We start from the raw sequence: 17,653 nt of genomic DNA, 5'->3' as shown, positions 1-17,653 counted from the left end.
GATGCCGCCCAGGCAGAGGGTCTGCGCAGAGGTCGGCTTTGAGGATCTCAGTGTGATCCAGCCATGTTTAGTCTACCAGTCCTACATGTCCTACATGTCGCACACCGCAGTCATTTGGTCAGGAGCTGTTTCAACAAGGCAGTGCTATTCCTGCAGCACTACCCTACCAAAGAGCTGTGACTGATTGGCCAGGACAAGTAAGAGATGTGCTGCCAACAATAGTGCAGGATGTAGAAAAATATAATTTTATAATTGATTTGTTTGCTGTAACATTTGTTTCAGTGGCTAACTTTTAGAAATGTTTGTGCATTTGCAAAAATGATCTTTAAAAAGACTCAACTTTTATTCTGTCTCACTTATTGAAATAATAAAATCTGTAATAAAAGGCTATTCTTGAATGCTTTATCTGTGTGAAATCCTTAAAGAGCTGATGTGTTTTCTTCTAATCCAAAACAGCAAATCCACGCTAAGGATTTGCTGTTTTGTTTATGTTTGATCCAGGATGTGCTGACCAACAAACTCTTCCTTTATTAAAAATGATGGAAAGAAGAAAAGCAAAGACACCATTTGTCCCCTCTTTAATAAGAAAAAAGAAACATGAATCAGTGTGATCACACTTAAACCGAAAGAAAAGGAAACACAAACAATATATTATATCAGCACACTTTCAAAGTTGGAAAAGCAACATATTTTAAATAAAGGACAGTTGGCATTGAAACTAAAACATGTTCCACAGAGGACATCGCGTGACCTGAAACTTCTGCATCCTCTGCTGCTTATCATCCTTCAAAAGATCATCCATACATTGATCTCTTCACATCAGCAGTCATTTGAAGAAAAGGCACTTTTCAGACATGGGGGCGGTCTTTTGACCCACTTTTACACGGTTACTACTTTGCTGATCCGTTGACAGTTTAAGGAGGACATTCCTACGTATTGTTGTAACACACACACACACACACTATCAGCCCACCTGGCCATTGAGAGCTCTATAGTGCAAAGTACTGTATGTAAATCCTCCAGTAGTGCATCTCTCCTCCCACCACTGTTAGTAACTGACAGAACTCCTCCATGCACCTCACCAGTTAACTGTTATTCGAAATGTTACAGTCTCTGGAAAGGCATGCAGTTAAAATGCTTCACGCAGTAATAAAAGGAACTATTTTCTGGTCATCTGAAACACATCACATATTTTTTTTTTTTACCACAGTTGCTTTGCATCTTTCCTTCTCACTACAGATTTTTCTCTTTTTTTTTGTTACTTTGTTTTACTCTAAACCTCAGCAGGAACACAATGTTTTTTTTCTTCATATTAACCAAAAAGACGACGCGTTTTTTTGAAAGCACAGAGTTCATGAGCTACACGTTTAAATTGACAGATGCCCGATCTGACAAAAACACGACAGATCAGGGCGTGAAAACAAAAAAATGACCAATGTTGTAACACACTCACAAAGAAATGAATTTAAATGTCTCCAGTTGCAGTAACACCTGCCTGAAGCAGTAACCTGAAACTTTCCTCTGGATAAAAAACGAAACCTCACATTGCGGTTGTAACTGGTCGACAGAGCACAATACAAGTTATATTAAAATTTCTCCCTTCATAAATAAATGCAAATATCCTTTCCCCTCCTCATTACCTCTATTTACATTTTATACAAGGCTATTTTTGCCACACACAATTCTCAGGATTGGACTTTAACTTACACACAGACAAATTAAATGACTTCACTATCATTTAAGACCTCCTATTGTCCAGCTTCACTTTTCTGTCCTCCGTGTAACCAGTTTGTCTCCTTGTTTGACAGAGATGGTAAAAAGAAAAGGTGTGTTCTTTTGTCCCTCTAAACATGGCAGCCATTTTATTTTGGATGTGAGTTTTGAAGTCCAGAGACGCAGAGAGAATGAAAGAGGAAGATGGCAAAAGCATTGGAGTCCATTTTAACAGATGCAGGGAGACACAGAAGTCTCCATCTTGGCTTTCCTCCATGAGCAGGTTTGTGTGTGTGTGTGTGGGAGTCGCTAAAAGTCCATATTAGGAGGCATTGAGTACTGAGCGGCTGTACAGAGTTTGGTAGTAAGCGCCCGAGTCCATTGTGGTCGGCCCCGGGCTGTCGTAGATCTGCTTCGCTGCTACAGGAGAGGTCCCAGTGTAGGTGTTGTAGGTCATCAGCTGGTCCTGGTAGGATTTGAGGTCCATCTTTTGCTCGTTGGACATGAGGTTGGTGATGGAGAATGGATGGTTGAAGTTGTAGTGGGGGTCTAAAGACTTGAGGGGGTCGCTCTGTATGTCCATGTGTTGCTGCATGACACTCGGCAGGAGGTGGGAGCTACTAGGTAGAGTCTGGGAGTGGAGGAGTGGGTTGGAGGAAGAGGTGCCAGTGAGGGGCATGGAGGATGGAGAGATGGAAGATGAGGGGGTGGAGGAGGGTGGCAGGGAGACAGGTGGGTTGTGGAGGTGTGAGGAGGACAATGGTGGACATTCCAATGAAACCATCGAGTTTCGGGAATGAGGCTGGTCATCTGAAGATCCCGGGTGGGAGTTATCCGAGTGGGTGGAGTCTGCTCCCTCTGATCCACCTCCAGGGCTGCGATCCTCCACCAAGAGATCGACACTGTGAACTACTTTTCCTGAGCCCATGTCCTGGTTCTTGGCTGCCTTTTTTGCTGACTTGTCCTCAATCTTGAAGCGTTTCTGGCGCCTCAGGTAGCAGCCGTTCTCAAACATGTTGCCGGACTGTGGGTGGAGAGTCCAATAAGAGCCTTTGCCCGGCTTGTCGGGTGAGCGAGCCACCTTCACAAAGCAGTCGTTGAAGGAGAGGGAATGGCGGATGGAGTTCTGCCAGCGCTGCTGGTTCTCACGGTAGTAGGGGAACAAGTTCATGATCCATTGGTAAATCTCATTCAGGGTTAACATCTTGCTGCCACTCTGCTGGATGGCCATGGTGATGAGGGAGATGTAGGAGTATGGTGGCTTGGCATGGGTCATTGGCCGTCGGAAGGGCTTTGGGTTAATCTCCTTTGCCCCTGCTCGGTTCAGAGTTGCAGGAGAGGTGTATCCCAGCTGACTCATGGATGGGCTAATGTCCTGGTAGTGGGACAAAGAACTCAGGGAGCCTGGAGCAGCAGGGCCCAGCTGAGTTAGTGAGCCTGAGGTGAGGGACGGGGCCACTGGGGAGAGGGACATGTGGCCGGGAACGGAGCCCATTGAGGCCAGTGGTGAACTGCTGATGCTGGTGGTGGGCGGGTGATATGACATGTTCATACCAGCAGGCGAGACAGTGGCTGGGTTCAAGTTGATGTAGTTATTGATGGTGCTCATAGAGCTCATGGAGCCCAGACCAGAGTTCATGGTTGTAGGAGATGAGTACATCTGGAGTAAACAGGAGGGACAAAATCTAGTTAGTTGCAATGTGAACACAGAAAAGAAATTAAATAAGACAAATAATTATATAAATTCTGTAACTATCTAATTTTGATTTCGATTTTTAACACTTCTGTTGGAAATAACTGATCTAAATTTCTCGGGCAAAACGTGAAATGTGAAAGGAAACACTCCCAGACTCCCAGTGTTAAAAGTCACTTCTTATCAATGCACAATGAAGCTCTCAGTGTGCTGAGAGGGGACATGGATTTCACACAGCGATGTTAACCTGAAAATGCGTAAAAAGCGCGTCATGGTGCCTCTCGGTCAGACGGCCTCCTCCACTGCTGCCATGGAAAAAACAAGTTCTTCAGTATTTAACCTAAAGTGGAGGAGTGATACTACTTCCAAGTCCTTTTTGTGTGGAATAAAGTTGAATAATTCAGAGCTAAATGTCAAGAATTGTGCTTCTCTGAATCCCGAGTCTTACTGATATTTAATTTTTATGGATGCGAAAATACTAAATCTTCGGGTGATAAAAAACAGTATCTTAGCCCGCTTAGTTTTGGTTAATTATTATCAAACGCTTTCTTCTCGGTAATTTAATCAGGCTGGGTTGAGGTGAGAATTGCTGCTGCTGGAATTAACTCCTAATTGAATTAGGGAGGAAAAAGTCTTGTTTCATTTACACTTGAATCGTTGCAACACTTAAGCGGAGTAGAGACACAAAGGATTAAGGCCTAACAGTGAGACTATGTCCTTTAAAAACATCATATAATTCTCACAGACTATTTATTACGAAATCCGTTAAATTATAACTGTCTCATTGTTGATTTAAAATCAAAGTATTTATTTTGCAGAAGAAGCGAGCCCCTTCCTGACTTGCTTTTTATTTCTTGATTTATTTATGATCTTTGTTTACCATAACTGCTAAAAATATTAGTTACTCACATATTACGATATTATTATTTTCTTAATTTTAGTTTTTTCGGGGTTTTTTTTTTTTTTGTTTGTTTTTTGTCCAGATTCCCGAGATTTGATTTTCCATTACTAACGCCATACGTGGATGTTTTTATTTTTAAGACAGTGTCATAATATTTCCATGTTAATTCGAGGTTTTCGCCTACTTTTATAAGATTATTTTCGAATGTATCAAAGCAACTACTTTTGATTCGGAGTCCCGCTCCATAAGCGAACATTTTGTCTTCCCTCACGGTCTGTCTCTCTTTCTCCCTTTTTTAAATCCCCCAAAACAAAGGCGGAAACTTTGGCAATATTTATAACAAGAGTAAAGAAAAAACTGGATTTATTTGTAGTTACTGTTGATATTTTCACGTTTTCGCTTGTCATTACCTCGCTGGCCTCGCTGGCTGTGTAGTAAGTATTCCACTCTTCCATCTTCACAGAACTCAACATCCCAAACAAAAGTCTTCAGAAGAGAATATTTTATCTGTGACCGAAGTTTTCAGAATAACAAAAATAAATATAAAGTCCTCCTAAAAGTTGGCACGTATCGGGAAGAAAATCCAAGCAGAAAGGGTTCTCCTTGTCGCACGGAGTCTAAAATGCGTAAAAATGAAAAAGTGATGCGATTCCGCTCCGGAGAACAGGTAGGTCAGCGTTTCTTAGTTGTCAGTAATCCATTGTTTTGCAGCTTTAAATTTGTTAATGCTCAACAGACTTCTGCTTCTTTCTCGTGGCCCGTTTTTTCTTTTGGTCACCGGGCCCTCGGGACGCAGCGCGCGACAGACGGAGATATAACTTGGAAATACAGTAGAGGAACCTGGGCGCCCTTCTCTTATAAGGCTCTGCTCGGCCCCGCCCAGCCCTCACTTTTGAATTGGGCAGGAAGGGCCCGGCAAAAAAGGCAGATGTAGCCCCCTGGCGTGCTGGATATCGGCCCCGCGGCTGTGCTGGCGAAAACCAGCCGAGCAAGCGTACTACTGTTCAAAAGCTGTGCCCATTTTTGGGATGTTTCTCAGTATTTCAGAAGAGTTACGTTTTGTTGGTCATGACGAAAAGTTAAATATCAAACACGTTTCGAAACTGGAGCAATAAAAAAATCTACATAAAAGCGCTTCATTAAAATCCAAAATTATTTTTTCAGTTCTTTTAACAATCAGCGTCTGGTTTCTGCAGTTTTGCTAGCAACGCGATTTTTCTAAAAGAATTCGAAAAATAGAATTCTGGCTTGAATAACAAAATATTTAATCGTGACAACTTTGACCTTCACATATTTTGATAATAGCACGAATCACCTGAGACTTATCAGAAGATTAGAGAACATCAAATTTCTCAATTTTCCACCATCAGCCTCTGTTTTCTTCTGAATCTTCGTCACGAAAACCAAGTAAAACATAAGGAGTAAAAAAGTAAACACAGCTGACTAAGAAGCTTATCCCCGTGCATAAACAGACAGATCTTTATCCAACTGTTGGGTAACGATGGCTCATGTGCGCATTTTACGCATATTGGGGTCGTTTGAATGTGAGAGACCTCCTCGCCCTGGGAACTTTGTTGGAGAGCTTCTTTTTTCTCAGAGGAGGCCCGTCGCTACAAAGAAATAAATAATGTAGCCTAGTCCTGGCCTAATGCATGGGCCAGGACTCCTGTATTGTGGAATACACATCAGGCCTCGCTGCAGACGGAGGCCTGTGAATGTCAATGCTTATGCTTAATGGCAAGTCAATGGAGATGTAATTGATGCGCAGGCGGGAGGTCGACGGGATTAAAACTGGGCGATAAGATCCCGTGGAAATCACAGGAAGGAACTGGCCTGTTAGTGCTCAGATGCAACAATATTATGCAGAGTGTAAAGGATTCAGCGGCGTGAACATTTCTTGGAAACATGACGTTTACAGCCATTAAATTTCTCCGTGGCGTCCACATAAAGGCCCCGCTGCCCTCACGAAAACAGAGACGAGAGGGAGGGACTCGGGTCAGCTTATGGTTAATCAGACGCTTTCCATGATATGACCTGTCAAAGACTCACAGATTATCACCTGCTTGCAAAGTGCTGTCACATCCATTAAACGTGGAATGTCGCCTGAATGTCGTAACGATGTAACCAAGCCTGGATGATTTATTTTTCTCCGTGGATAAAATATTTGTAAATCAACTCTGAGGTCACATGAAAAAAAAAGCTTCCGGGTTAAAATGTACTTTAATTTGACGTACTGGTGAATTTAAATGAGAAGTGGACGAAACGACTCTTTATTATAATGGAGCCTTGATTTTATCCCATTTTTACTCACGTTTACAATTTCAACGTCTTCTGTTTTCTTCAGGGGCGGAAACGATCCAAACTGCTTTACCCTAAGGCCTCAAACCTCTCCCCTACAAGGTTTCAGTTATCCGAGTATGAGTCAATAAAACGGGACAGACTAAAGCGCATCTGCTAATCATTTGCCTACTGCCCCGCAAATGTCTCAAATGGAAATTCGAGTTCATAAATATTAATCAAGTTTGCATGTTTTTTTTTCTGGAGAGGTTTGTGGTGTTTACAACTTCTCTGTCCTGTTAAACTTAAGAATAACAAATATTCTACAAAAACAGACAATCCTGCAAGCACAACCTGTTTAACTGATCATAGTTGATACTTAATATATATATCGACACACCTGCTGCGTAAAAGGGTTCAGTATGTTTTTTTTTTCCAAGACTTTTTTTTTGCTGCGTCTAATAAACACCTTTAATCGAACTTTTCAAAGCCACCTCTCTCACTCTGCGGGCTGCTTTTCAATCCAATGGATCTTCCACCGGCCATTAACACCTCCATAACTGGTTTAACAATAGCTGTAACGAGCTGACACTAATGGAGAAAACAGCAGATCCGCGCAACTGGAGGACGATGGGGAGGGACATTTATAGGGCCACTGCCCGCCCTTTTCTTCATCACAATCAAAATAGTGAAAATTAATCAGGAGTGCGTAACTTTATTCAGGCTGACAAGTTTATTTACTACTACAGCTACTGACAAAGGGCAGGCACCTGAAGCTGTGGCATCTTTGGTGAAAACAGAAGGTTTTTAGGCAGTAACAGGTCAAAGTGCGACAGTTCTCGATTTTAAAGGATTACCGACTCCACAGGCTGTAGGCCTAATGGACCTGACAAAAGATCATGCTGCCACACAGCGTCTTCTCCGTAAGGCACGCTAAGACCAGGAGCGCCATCATGTGGCCCTTAAAACCGAGTCGCAGCTATGCTTTGTGCAGTTTCTTCTGTTAGGATTATAAAGGAGCACAGATATAATAAGAAATTTCACAGACTCGAACTGCTGTGACATTAAAACACAGAGGCGCTTTATTCTCACTCTTTGATTTTAAAGGTGAATTAGACGTGAAGTTTAGCTGTAACCAAGTCTATAGGCAAGTCTTGCAGGTTAAATGACACATTTTCAGCATTAGAGCTGATAAATACCAACAGATAAAAGGCAAAACACACCATATGATGGACATTAGACACTAGTGAAACCAGTTTTGGCAGTCCCAAACTAAGCTGGCTTGGGAATGCCCCAATGTCCACTCTGGAAAAGCTGTAAGCAGTGGTTGGAAAGCAGAAGATCTGGGCATCACTGCTCAGAGATCTACTCCAGCGTGCTGGGCCCAGATAATTAGAATAAGGATGCATGGTTGCACAAGCAATAAATATATGAAAATTCCTTGACTTGTAGCAATTTCAGACAGCTAGCACTTAAGTCTTTCGATTCTAACAGAAGGATGGTGAGCAGTTCCATTATATGAAGTTTTACCCAGAAATAATTCAATAAACAGGTAAAGATACTCAGTAAAACTTGTAAATAAACAACAAAGAGAAGGACAAGTTTCCATCCCATTTATTCCTGGTTTTATGTTGTACAGGAAGCTGCAATAAAACTGACAGATCTACAAAAAAAAGTCACATAAATGAAAAACAACGTAGTGGGAGGATTCAAATAAAACACGAAGGGCCTGTCAACTTTACGAAGGCTTCAGATAAAAGCAAAAGCGGTCAGATGGTGATCGAAGGGAAGCGGATTCAGGTTAATCATTGACAAGACAATAAAAGAAGCCATTGCACTCCTAACTTCCCCTGAGGTTCCCAGACACAAAAACAGATGGTAAACATTTTTAAAAGGCACTTAACAAGGGATTGCATGACGTATCAGTGCATATTATACTATTACATTTCTTCAAAGATGTTTCTCTACAACAGGCCTGATCTGTGGGATCTTTTTGTAAAGCGGACCTATTATGCTTTTTTCCCTCCTGAATTTCTGTCAAATATATACTGAGGTGGATGCATATAAGAAACATGGCTAAAATTTCAAAACACGAGGTTAGTGTATGTACATGTAATCCTGGTCACTTTATAATTCAGGCTCTAAACACTCAGTTTCTGACACTTCTTCTGTTTGCGATAGGCAGCCAATCAGAAGAAAGATGACTTAAAGGGAGAACGGCCATAAAATGGCTCATTTCAGACAGAAAGAATTGGAGGGCTGCATCAAGGCCCAGTCTGAGAAAAAATGTGAATTATTTTGAACTATCATGCAAAGCAACTCTAGCAAAGTAAAACATAAAAATACTGAACTAGAAATTAGCATAATAGGTCCCCTTTAAAATATATAAGTGCTATGTAAGGATCTGCTGCAGACTATAGATTGTACATATCCTATAAGTACAGTAGAACACATTGGCCTGTTAACTGTAACGGCCTAATGAAGAGAACCAGCTGGTTGAAAAATAATGAAATATATGTCTTCCATAAAACATTTACAATTATAAACATCATTTTGGGCATAAAATTACCTTTGGTTTGTCTGTGCTTCTGTACTGTCAAGTACTCGCTGCACATAAAGAGAATCCACCAAAAAACAAACTCATTTTGATATATTATCATTACAATGTCTGGTTGTTCAATTTAGGAACATGAAATCCCTGCGCACTTTAATGTATTTATGAAATTCATTTTGAAATATGGCAAATGGGAAATAATATACAATGTTCAATAGTATGACTGGAAACCAGACCACACAGATTTATTAAACATCTCTTGATCAGAAACAAAGATTTCTGCTTTTCAGTGGATTCTCACTTAAAAAAAAAAGTTTAAGAAATGATGCGCAATTTTTTTTAATACCATATGTCAAACTCTTGCATGTACTATGTCTAAGGATTGCACGTGTGTACTATTACAGTTCTTTACAGTATATAACATTTAACATTCTAGTATAAAATATAATCATAGGCCTGTCAATAGATTTTTTTTATATACATTCGGGGTAAAATGTAGGCTGGATCTTGTATGAAAGCAACATTTAAATACAGTCAAACACTGAGTTTCTGCTGCTGGTTGACGCGCTGACAGGTTAACTGGTTGTGTCTACACAGCAAAATATTCTCCTTTCTCTGAGTTAAAGTCAGCTTCAATTTAAGCTGACAAAAAACCCCAAAACAAAAACAACAAATGCACAAGCGCACAGAAATGTCTCTACTGGCATTCTGTCCACATCTAACGCAGGTTTGTTTAGATGTTTTACTGGAGATTTAAAAGAAAAAAGAAAGAAAGAAAAATCTGTGCATCAGGACACAGACTCAGTCATGAAGCAATTAAAAAAAAAAAATCTGCTGAAGGTACATTACATCATCACTGTCAGTGTCATGTCAGTTATAAGCTGTAAATTTAACTTGTAGAAGCAGAAAATATTTCATTTGATGAAGCATTGGTAAATAATATGGCATTTTCTCCCAAGACAATTAACTCAACTTTTCAACAATAAAAAGAACAGCTGTGGCTGCTGTTTAGATATACTTTGACATACATGTAAATATATATATATATGTGTATATGTAGTATATATATTTGTGCTTTTTCCTGCACAAAGCTGAGTGTATGCTGACAACACTGGGAAGCGGCTATTGTCTAAGAGTTTGAGAACTCTAATCACTCATCTATCAGGTCTCCTAACAAATCATCACTGACACAAATTAAACTGATGTCAATTGCTTTGACTAAAGTATTTGTCTTTATCTCCAAGGTGCCAATCAGTACCACGTATTGTAGCTAAACCGTAACTAATTTATGCTCAAAGCGTCCTTTGGCATGTTTGCTGTGACACACTGGGTTATTGTATAAATGAGCCATCAATCGCTTGCAACGCATCATTTGTCAAGGAGCAGGGTTCACTAACCTTAACCAAGTAGTCTTTAGTGCCTAAACCTAACCAGTGAGTGGATCTGAGAGCATAAACCGAGGTAAAAAAAAACAAAAACAAAGAATAAAACACACAGCTATGAATGGGGTACAAATCAGGGTCTCTTGGCAGTCAAGCCAGTAAAATGTGCCATCATCACCTCTACATCCTCACTAGGCCTTTGCACTCCTGTTAAAAGTTGCTGTTACGCCTCAGCAGCCAATGTAGCGCAGCTATAGTGCCAAAGCACCAACACTAAAGGATATCTTGTGCTTAATGGGAAGATCCAGGAAGCACCTGACAAAGCTGCATTGTATGTGTTCAGATAGGAATACTATAATCTATATCCATCTGCTAACGTGAAAGCGATGCTTGTTTCAAGTAACAGAACTAATTACCAACTCTTAAGCAGTAGCCGCTGTCCAGCTTGTGAGTCTTCCTGAATATGTGATTCCACCATCGCATGATTAGGGATATGTATACGCTGTATGTCTGGTTGTGGTGGTGATATTCCATTAGTATCTCTGCTGTTTTCTGGACTGAAAATTTAAAATGGCATTAAACTGTTTTACAGCATTGCTGCAAGTGAGCGCGCAATGCACAGAATGCATTGGGAAATTTAATTTCACAAGCTCACTATACAGTGGCAAAAATCAGCAGTTGCTCAGAGAAAAAACAAGTGATGTGTGTGGGCAGTCTTTGCTGCCATCATCAGATCTCTGATTAGGCCTAATAGTTTTGAATTCATTGCAATGTGACAAGCAGTTTAACTTGCTTAGTGGATGTTTTGAGATTTGTAGGTTGTTGCATTGCTTCTCTTCTGGGACTCTTAGCTGTTCGGGGGAGACGTCTGTTCTGATCTGGGATACGATTCTGGGACAGAAAACAAACACGTGAAAATATAGTTAATATCAGCTGCAAGCATATCGATCATACCATGGTTGGGATTATGGATATTACTGTTAAAACACTTGTAGAATACAACAGGAGAGCATCTCTTGTTGTATTTTAACCCCATTTTGTGTCCCACTTTATATCAATAACAAAAACACCAAACATCAGTGCTTTTTATAAATTTTCTTCACAAAGGTCAGATGCCTGTAGACCTGCCTGTTGCTGTGCTGGGTCCATGCTGCCACTGAAACCACCATCACGTCTCTCTCTCTTTCTTGACAGTGACATCTCCACTCCCACTCCCTGCTCCGGCTCCAGCTGCTCCTGCTGCTGTTCCACTTCCAGGCCCTGATGAAGCTGCAGCTCCAGGACCAGTACTGGCTCCAGATGTAGGAGCTGATGCAGGAGCTGAAGCAGACCCTGCTCCGCTCGATCCTGAACTGGCAGCACCATTTCCCAAAATGGTGGTTATCTCCCCCTGCATGAAGGCCCATGGGGGACTGTTGGGAGAGGTATCCAATGGACAGCGCTCTCCGCTGGGGCAGTACACTTCCCCATCACCATGCCTACTCTGGATATACCCTCTTGTGCACGGGAAGCAGAACCTATATTTGGCGGAGGAAGAGTATTACAGTGGACATAATTATTTTGGACGCTAACAACTGCAGGATATATATTTATAACCAGTTTAACAAATACGTGCTTTTGTATGCAAGACATATTTAAATACCTAACCTGGCTAAAAGCTAAAAACAAACAATGTTATAGGATATTTATATAACAATAAATAAATGACAAACATACAAACCTGTGGCCTGGCACTGATGGACATTGAACAAAGTGGGTGTCTTCCAGTCTCTCATGACACAAGGTGCAGGACAGACTGTTTCCAGCCGAATGGCTGTTATTGGCAGATGCAGATGCCAGCTCAGAGGCACCACTGTGGGGTAACGCGGCAGCGGCAGTAGCTGCCTCCGCTGAGGTGCTGGATCCTAGGGGCTCTCCTCCTGACCTTGCAGTTAGGGGGCGTGACTGCCTGGCTGGAGATGATGCAGGTTTAGGACTAGTCTGGCTTACACCTCCAGCCATGGAGAACGATGAAGAAGCCAAGCTTGTACTCTTGCTGGTACTGCTGCCAGCCACAACTGTGTGGGTCTGCGTCTTGGGCTGGTTCTGGGAGGAACTCAGCTCTCGCTCCAGCTCTGGCGCGATAAAAGGGGTGATCCCCATGCTTATTCCCAGCTGTCTGCGGCTCATCTCTGCCAGCACAGGGGCAGGGAAAATCATAGGGCTGCTCATAGGGGCTGTCCGGGCCGTCAGACCCGCGGGCATCCCTGCAAGTATCCCAGGGGGAATACCGGGAATACCTGCAATACTCTGAGTCACTAGATTAGGAGGGATGGCTGCGCTAATCATGGATCTCCGGCTGCCACTGGGGCTCTGACGGTTAACTTCTTGAGGCGGCTGCCCGTCACGATGCAGCCCGTTTGGCGGTACACGAATAGTTGAAGCGGTAATTTCTCCTCTTCCTCCCCTCTCGAAACGGTCCCCGTGCGGCCTGCCTCCGTCTGCCGCCACCTCTCCCCGGGCTGATGTGCCGTGTTTATTGGGAGAGGGACCAGGTGACCTCACGTTACCGTCCTGCATGCCGTGAGTTCGCTTCAACTGGCGGGCGCTTGCGATCAGGAATTCAATCTGGTTGGCTCCCTCGTAGTTCACGCATCCACGGCAGACCACCTCGCTGAAGTCCCACACCACGGTCCATGGCATCTTTGGCAGGTCGCACAGGTAGCACCACTGGCGCCTGGAGGAGGAAGGGGACGACATGGCTGGCCGAGCTAACCTGAGCGTGTTCAGCGAACCTCCTAACGTGCTAGCACAGGTTAGCTGCGTTAACCTACTTAGCGTGGACAGGTGCACGCCCTCTTTGCTACTGACTTCGTCCCCTAACGGACCTCACACAGCTTTAAAATAATGTTACGCATTCTACATATATGAAATTAGCTCAAATACTTTGGTTGTTTGCAACTAATTTTGATATATTTGTTGTGTTTACCGACTTCGGCCTACTCTTCCCCGCTGTCAACGGCTTCCCAGACTGGCTCTGGAACGTTACGTAACCACGTGAGGTGAATTGTGGGTATTTGAGTTTGCTTACTCGCCGAAGTCAATAGAGGGCTTCATCGTGGAACTACAGTGAGAACTGGCACGGAAGTGAAATACTTAAAGGTCACGGTTCAGTTTTTGTCAACACGTGTGCCTCCCACACAAGCCATGCGATTGGAGACAGAAACTTTTAATTTCAGAAATTTGATCGTATTTTAAAATAAAAAAATGCCGAAAGACATATCCTCATCGAGCGAAGATGAAGCGGACACCACTGGTGTGGAATCGGCGCCCAAACCGACAGAATCCGGTAAGTTAACACGCAGACGTTGCACGAAGTTGGTGTAATAATGGAGGTGATATGCTAGTAGTTACTTACGTTAGAGCAGATTCATTAAGGCTTAGAAGTAGCCAGAGGACGGCAAACGGTATAGGAGGCTAGCGGTAACGATTGTGTTTACATTAAATATGTGGTTTAGATAAAGCAACAGAAGAAAGTTAATATCCACACTAAAACGTGTTCCAGTTTCTGTGCTTCTGACTCGATGGTTTTGTTTTTTAATCCACAGATAAGACTACAAGGTACCAGTGTCCTCCTGACTTTGTCTCTTTCTGCCATGAGCCTTGCAGCAGCACTCTCGCACAAAACCTCAAGAAGAACAAGAATGAGTTATGGCTCATTAAAGCTCCTGCCAGCTTTGATCCCAAATGGTGGGTACAGTCTGCCTTTACCTTTATCCCACACAGCAAACATTTTTTTTCTAACATAATAACAATTTTTTAGCCTTTTTTCTTTTTTGCAATGGTGATTTGTTTTAGTTTTTTTGTCCTTCCTCTCCACGCAATCATATAAACAGTTTAAACCACAAACAAGTTTCAGATGCAAATGCCACAGTAATAATACTTTCATAAAGAAGCCAAAAGCTGAAGATCTCTCTGATATCATCAGTAAACATTCACACAGACATCAGCCCTCGCATATCTCCGGTTACTGAAGCGAAATCTCCCAGATATCCTCTGAGGTTTTGGTTAAATTGAAACGATGGAGTCACTGCTCACCCCATCTCATTCTGGAATTCAGTTTAAGATTACAAATCTTATTTGTTTACAGCTCCCAGGTCTCTCTGAACCATTGGCAAACTTCTCTTATATGTCTGAATATCATGTCTTAAACAAAAAGTGTCAGAACCTTTAAAGATGCTCCTCTACGGTTGTAGAATCAGTTACCACTTGACATAAAAAAGAGCGATTAGTGTGTCTGCTTATTGTTGAACGCCTCTTAATTCTGTATCATATGTGTTCACTTTTTGTTTTGTTTGTTTTTTTACCGTAATAATTTGCCTGTGTGTGTGTAGTTGTAGATACTGTGTGCAGCACTTTGGTCAGTGAATGCTGAGATTAAATCTACTTAGGTAATTTCCAAAAGGAGTACACCTCTAGTCTCATTTTTGTTGCCGTGTTGCACAGTTTCCACAGTGGAACTTTGAGTTAACTGCATTTAACAGCAACAACCTCTCCGTGGCATTTGTTAAAAACTAGTCATGCAGTCGTCAGGTCATTGAAATGACTGTAAAATCTGTTAGTATCTTTTTAAAATCTACAAATGGTAACTGACCCATTATGACAAGTATCGCTAAGGTGAGTAAAGGTGTTGGTTGCTGGTAATGAATTCAACATCCCATTGTGAGAATTATGTTGCTTTTGTACTAAAATTACATTAAATATCAAGTAACAAAGTAACAGCATGAGGGTGTAAGCAGAAACAGTATGTTTAAACTTTTAAGTGATGCATACTTACCTTTTCTCATTCCATCCAGCTTCAGTGGCATCAAGGTGCCCCTCTCTGGTCTCCAGACCCTGAAGGTTCCTACTGCTGCTCAAGCTGGAGCCAAGACTGGGAGCAGGCAGCAGATCTATAGCATCCTGGCATCCAACCACAGTACCTCAGAACTCCGCCTGCTCACCAGTGACAAGAAGCCGTCAAATGGCATGGTTGTTGGTCCTGCTTTTTCAGGCTTGCTTAATGTGTGCGAGACCTACGGAGACAGCAGCAACAATCAGGCCCCTCAGGTCATCCCCGCTGCTCCAGCCCCCTCCATACCGCCTGGACTCAAACAGCGATTCCAGCCTTTTGGCAGCAAGACCCCCACTCTTACCTGCGTGGCAGAGAATGAGTTGGATGGAGTGGCCTTTGGGCCCTCTTCCACAACTCTCCGACCTCTGGTAGTCAAGCGATTCATAGAAGAAGCAGGTCAAGAAGAAGAAGATGAGGAAGAGGAAGGGAGGAAAAAGAAGAAAAAGAAGGAAAAACGGATAAAAAAAGAGCGACTAGAGGAAGTGGTGAATGTGAAAGAGGAACCTGTAGATGAATTTCGGGAAGAAGTAATGATGGAGCTCCCCTTCCAGGAGGGTGATTATTCTGTGGAGAAGAGGAAGAAGAAGAAGAAAAAGAAGGACAGAGAGCGAGAGGAGGTGGAGGAGGGACTGGAGCCCAGTGTCAAAGTCAAGGTGGAAGAGGTGCCTGTGAAATGTGAACCCATGGACACATTCTTTGGTGAAGAAGTGGAGGTCTCAGGAAAGAAGAAGAAGAAGAAAAAGAAACTCAGAAGTGATGGTGACTAGTCTGGTGTCATTTTGGAGTTTTTTAGTTTTGTTTGTTTCCTTTTGACCATGTGAGCACGTCAGAGACAGTTTACTGCTTAATTACTTCGCTATTGTTGTTGCCAAGACGTTGGCATGGTGTTGCTCAACAAAAGGGCACGTTGTGAATACAATGAGTAGTGAGGTGAATTATAAAGACGATTCACTCTAGCATCTTTAAGACAAATGTTCATTTCAGTTTGGCCAGATGGAGACAGATTCACACACAATGTGTGCAGCTGGAGGCATCAGCGACTACAAAACTGATAAGAGTGCACATGATAATGGTGTCAGGAACCACAACAGATTTGAGCAATGCCACAGCATCTCATTAGATTTAGCATTTGTTTTAGTGTTTTTGTAAACAGTGTGAGTCCAGTACTGGAGACCTTTTTTGTTTCATGAAAACAAATGTCATGAAGTCCAAAAGCGATTAAAGGAAATTAAAAATGAGAAAAACTTGTTTTGTTTTTGTCCTGCTGTTGGCAAACGCAAGTTACCAGCAACATTTTCCTCTTGTGCCTTTTCAGAGCAGTGACTTCATCTACAAGGAATGAAAGTTGAATTTGTGTGTGAACTCCACACTGTGGATTTGAAATTGTGCAACAGTTTGACTGTACCCAGTTTACAGAGGTGTAGTTTTGTAATGATGTTCGTGATGTCAGGCAAAAAAATCCAAACCATCTGTTCTGTGAAATATGATTTTTATGAATGATCTTCCAGTTTTTTCAGATGGCCCAAAGACTAACATGAAATAAAATGGTTTAGTTTAATAAGCCTTGTGTTCTTTTTTTTCTTCAAATTGGCAGATTTTTTATTCGCATGTAATAATATGGTTATAGAAAATGTGATTTCTCGACACATGAACTGCGGTTATTCAGGTAAATTTTCGTGCTCATAAGAAGTTGCGACAGGGAGAGGGCGCCACAGTCCAGCTAGTTGTCTGCGTGGAACGGCTGCCTGCAGCCTTTGAACAACCCCTGAGCTTCTAACCTACATGCTACTATTTCTTTTAACTAATTTAACACAGATCTGCTGTAGCCGTCTGAATGCACAAAGAGGCGATTCATAATTTTTGACATTTTCTGATGGCAGCGACTCTTCAGAGCTCTGTGACACTCAGGTGAAAAACCTCAGTCCATGCTCTGCATCCTCCCCTCCTCCTCCCTCTCCTCTGCCTGCTCTGCACCGGAGTATGGTCCTGTTTCTTAATGAGCTCAGGCACCTCTGGTGCTATCACACTCACCATCTGTAGTAACCCCCTGCACATGCTGCAAGCCTTATTGATCCACCCTCATGATGCATTAACATTTTTTAGCCTTTTCAAAAGGCCTGTCAAACTCGAAATGCTAAACACCATGCTAGAGGTGTAAAATGTAGCCTTAACACAACAAGGAACATTTTTTGCGTTCTTTCTACTGAGTGTATTTGACATGACTTGGCATCAAGTCATCTATTTTTATTTTTATTTTTTT

General features: G+C 42.2%; 3 protein-coding genes across 4 annotated transcripts; 1 reads left to right on the top strand and 2 right to left on the bottom strand.

Moving 5' to 3' along the window:
* Positions 1-561: 561 nt before the first annotated feature.
* On the bottom strand, positions 562-5,121 carry foxa3 (forkhead box A3). Its single transcript, XM_086262313.1, has 2 exons — positions 4,718-5,121; positions 562-3,373 (listed from the first exon to the last, which is right to left on the bottom strand). Exons 1-2 carry the CDS (start codon positions 4,778-4,780, stop codon positions 2,036-2,038), a joined length of 1,401 nt encoding a protein of 466 aa, XP_086118439.1. The 5' UTR covers positions 4,781-5,121; the 3' UTR covers positions 562-2,035.
* A 3,061-nt stretch (positions 5,122-8,182) lies between these two features.
* On the bottom strand, positions 8,183-13,564 carry irf2bp1 (interferon regulatory factor 2 binding protein 1). The gene is made up of 3 exons (XM_086262310.1): positions 12,241-13,564; positions 11,649-12,037; positions 8,183-11,411 (listed from the first exon to the last, which is right to left on the bottom strand). Exons 1-2 carry the CDS (start codon positions 13,257-13,259, stop codon positions 11,689-11,691), a joined length of 1,368 nt encoding a protein of 455 aa, XP_086118436.1. The 5' UTR covers positions 13,260-13,564; the 3' UTR covers positions 8,183-11,411; positions 11,649-11,688.
* polr1g (RNA polymerase I subunit G) lies at positions 12,827-16,958 on the top strand. 2 transcript variants are annotated; one of them, XM_086262312.1, is made up of 4 exons: positions 12,827-13,314; positions 13,530-13,848; positions 14,108-14,249; positions 15,356-16,958. In XM_086262312.1, the coding sequence occupies exons 2-4, from the start codon at positions 13,767-13,769 to the stop codon at positions 16,158-16,160; spliced, it is 1,029 nt and encodes a 342-aa protein (XP_086118438.1). In that variant the 5' UTR covers positions 12,827-13,314; positions 13,530-13,766; the 3' UTR covers positions 16,161-16,958. The 2 variants fall into 2 exon arrangements, with proteins under 2 accessions (XP_086118438.1, XP_086118437.1); XM_086262311.1 differs by having other exon boundaries at positions 12,827-13,848.
* Positions 16,959-17,653: the final 695 nt, after the last annotated feature.

The sequence above is a fragment of the Aulonocara sp. 'chitande type north' Nkhata Bay genome, linkage group LG14 (assembly GCF_057382095.1).
Source record: "Aulonocara sp. 'chitande type north' Nkhata Bay isolate Kocher_YH1m ecotype deep benthic linkage group LG14, A_spYH_male_GT1.1, whole genome shotgun sequence".
Taxonomy (NCBI): domain Eukaryota; kingdom Metazoa; phylum Chordata; class Actinopteri; order Cichliformes; family Cichlidae; genus Aulonocara; species Aulonocara sp. 'chitande type north' Nkhata Bay.
The sequence above is the reverse complement of the archived record's forward strand: the minus strand, read 5'-3'. Positions and strand labels throughout refer to the sequence as shown.

What these genes read in the sequence shown, in the direction of transcription:
- polr1g (XM_086262312.1), top strand. Translation starts at nt 13,767, where the DNA reads ATGCCGAAAGACATATCCTCATCGAGCGAAGATGAAGCGGACACCACT. An exon ending in GCCCAAACCGACAGAATCCG is followed by an intron (nt 13,849 to 14,107) that starts GTAAGTTAACAC and finishes TTTAATCCACAG; the next exon opens with ATAAGACTACAAGGTACCAG. An exon ending in GCCAGCTTTGATCCCAAATG is followed by an intron (nt 14,250 to 15,355) that starts GTGGGTACAGTC and finishes CATTCCATCCAG; the next exon opens with CTTCAGTGGCATCAAGGTGC.
- irf2bp1 (XM_086262310.1), bottom strand. Translation starts at nt 13,259, where the DNA reads ATGTCGTCCCCTTCCTCCTCCAGGCGCCAGTGGTGCTACCTGTGCGAC. An exon ending in CCATCAGTGCCAGGCCACAG is followed by an intron (nt 12,038 to 12,240) that starts GTTTGTATGTTT and finishes CGCCAAATATAG; the next exon opens with GTTCTGCTTCCCGTGCACAA.
- foxa3 (XM_086262313.1), bottom strand. Translation starts at nt 4,780, where the DNA reads ATGTTGAGTTCTGTGAAGATGGAAGAGTGGAATACTTACTACACAGCC. An exon ending in CAGCCAGCGAGGCCAGCGAG is followed by an intron (nt 3,374 to 4,717) that starts GTAATGACAAGC and finishes TGTTTACTCCAG; the next exon opens with ATGTACTCATCTCCTACAAC.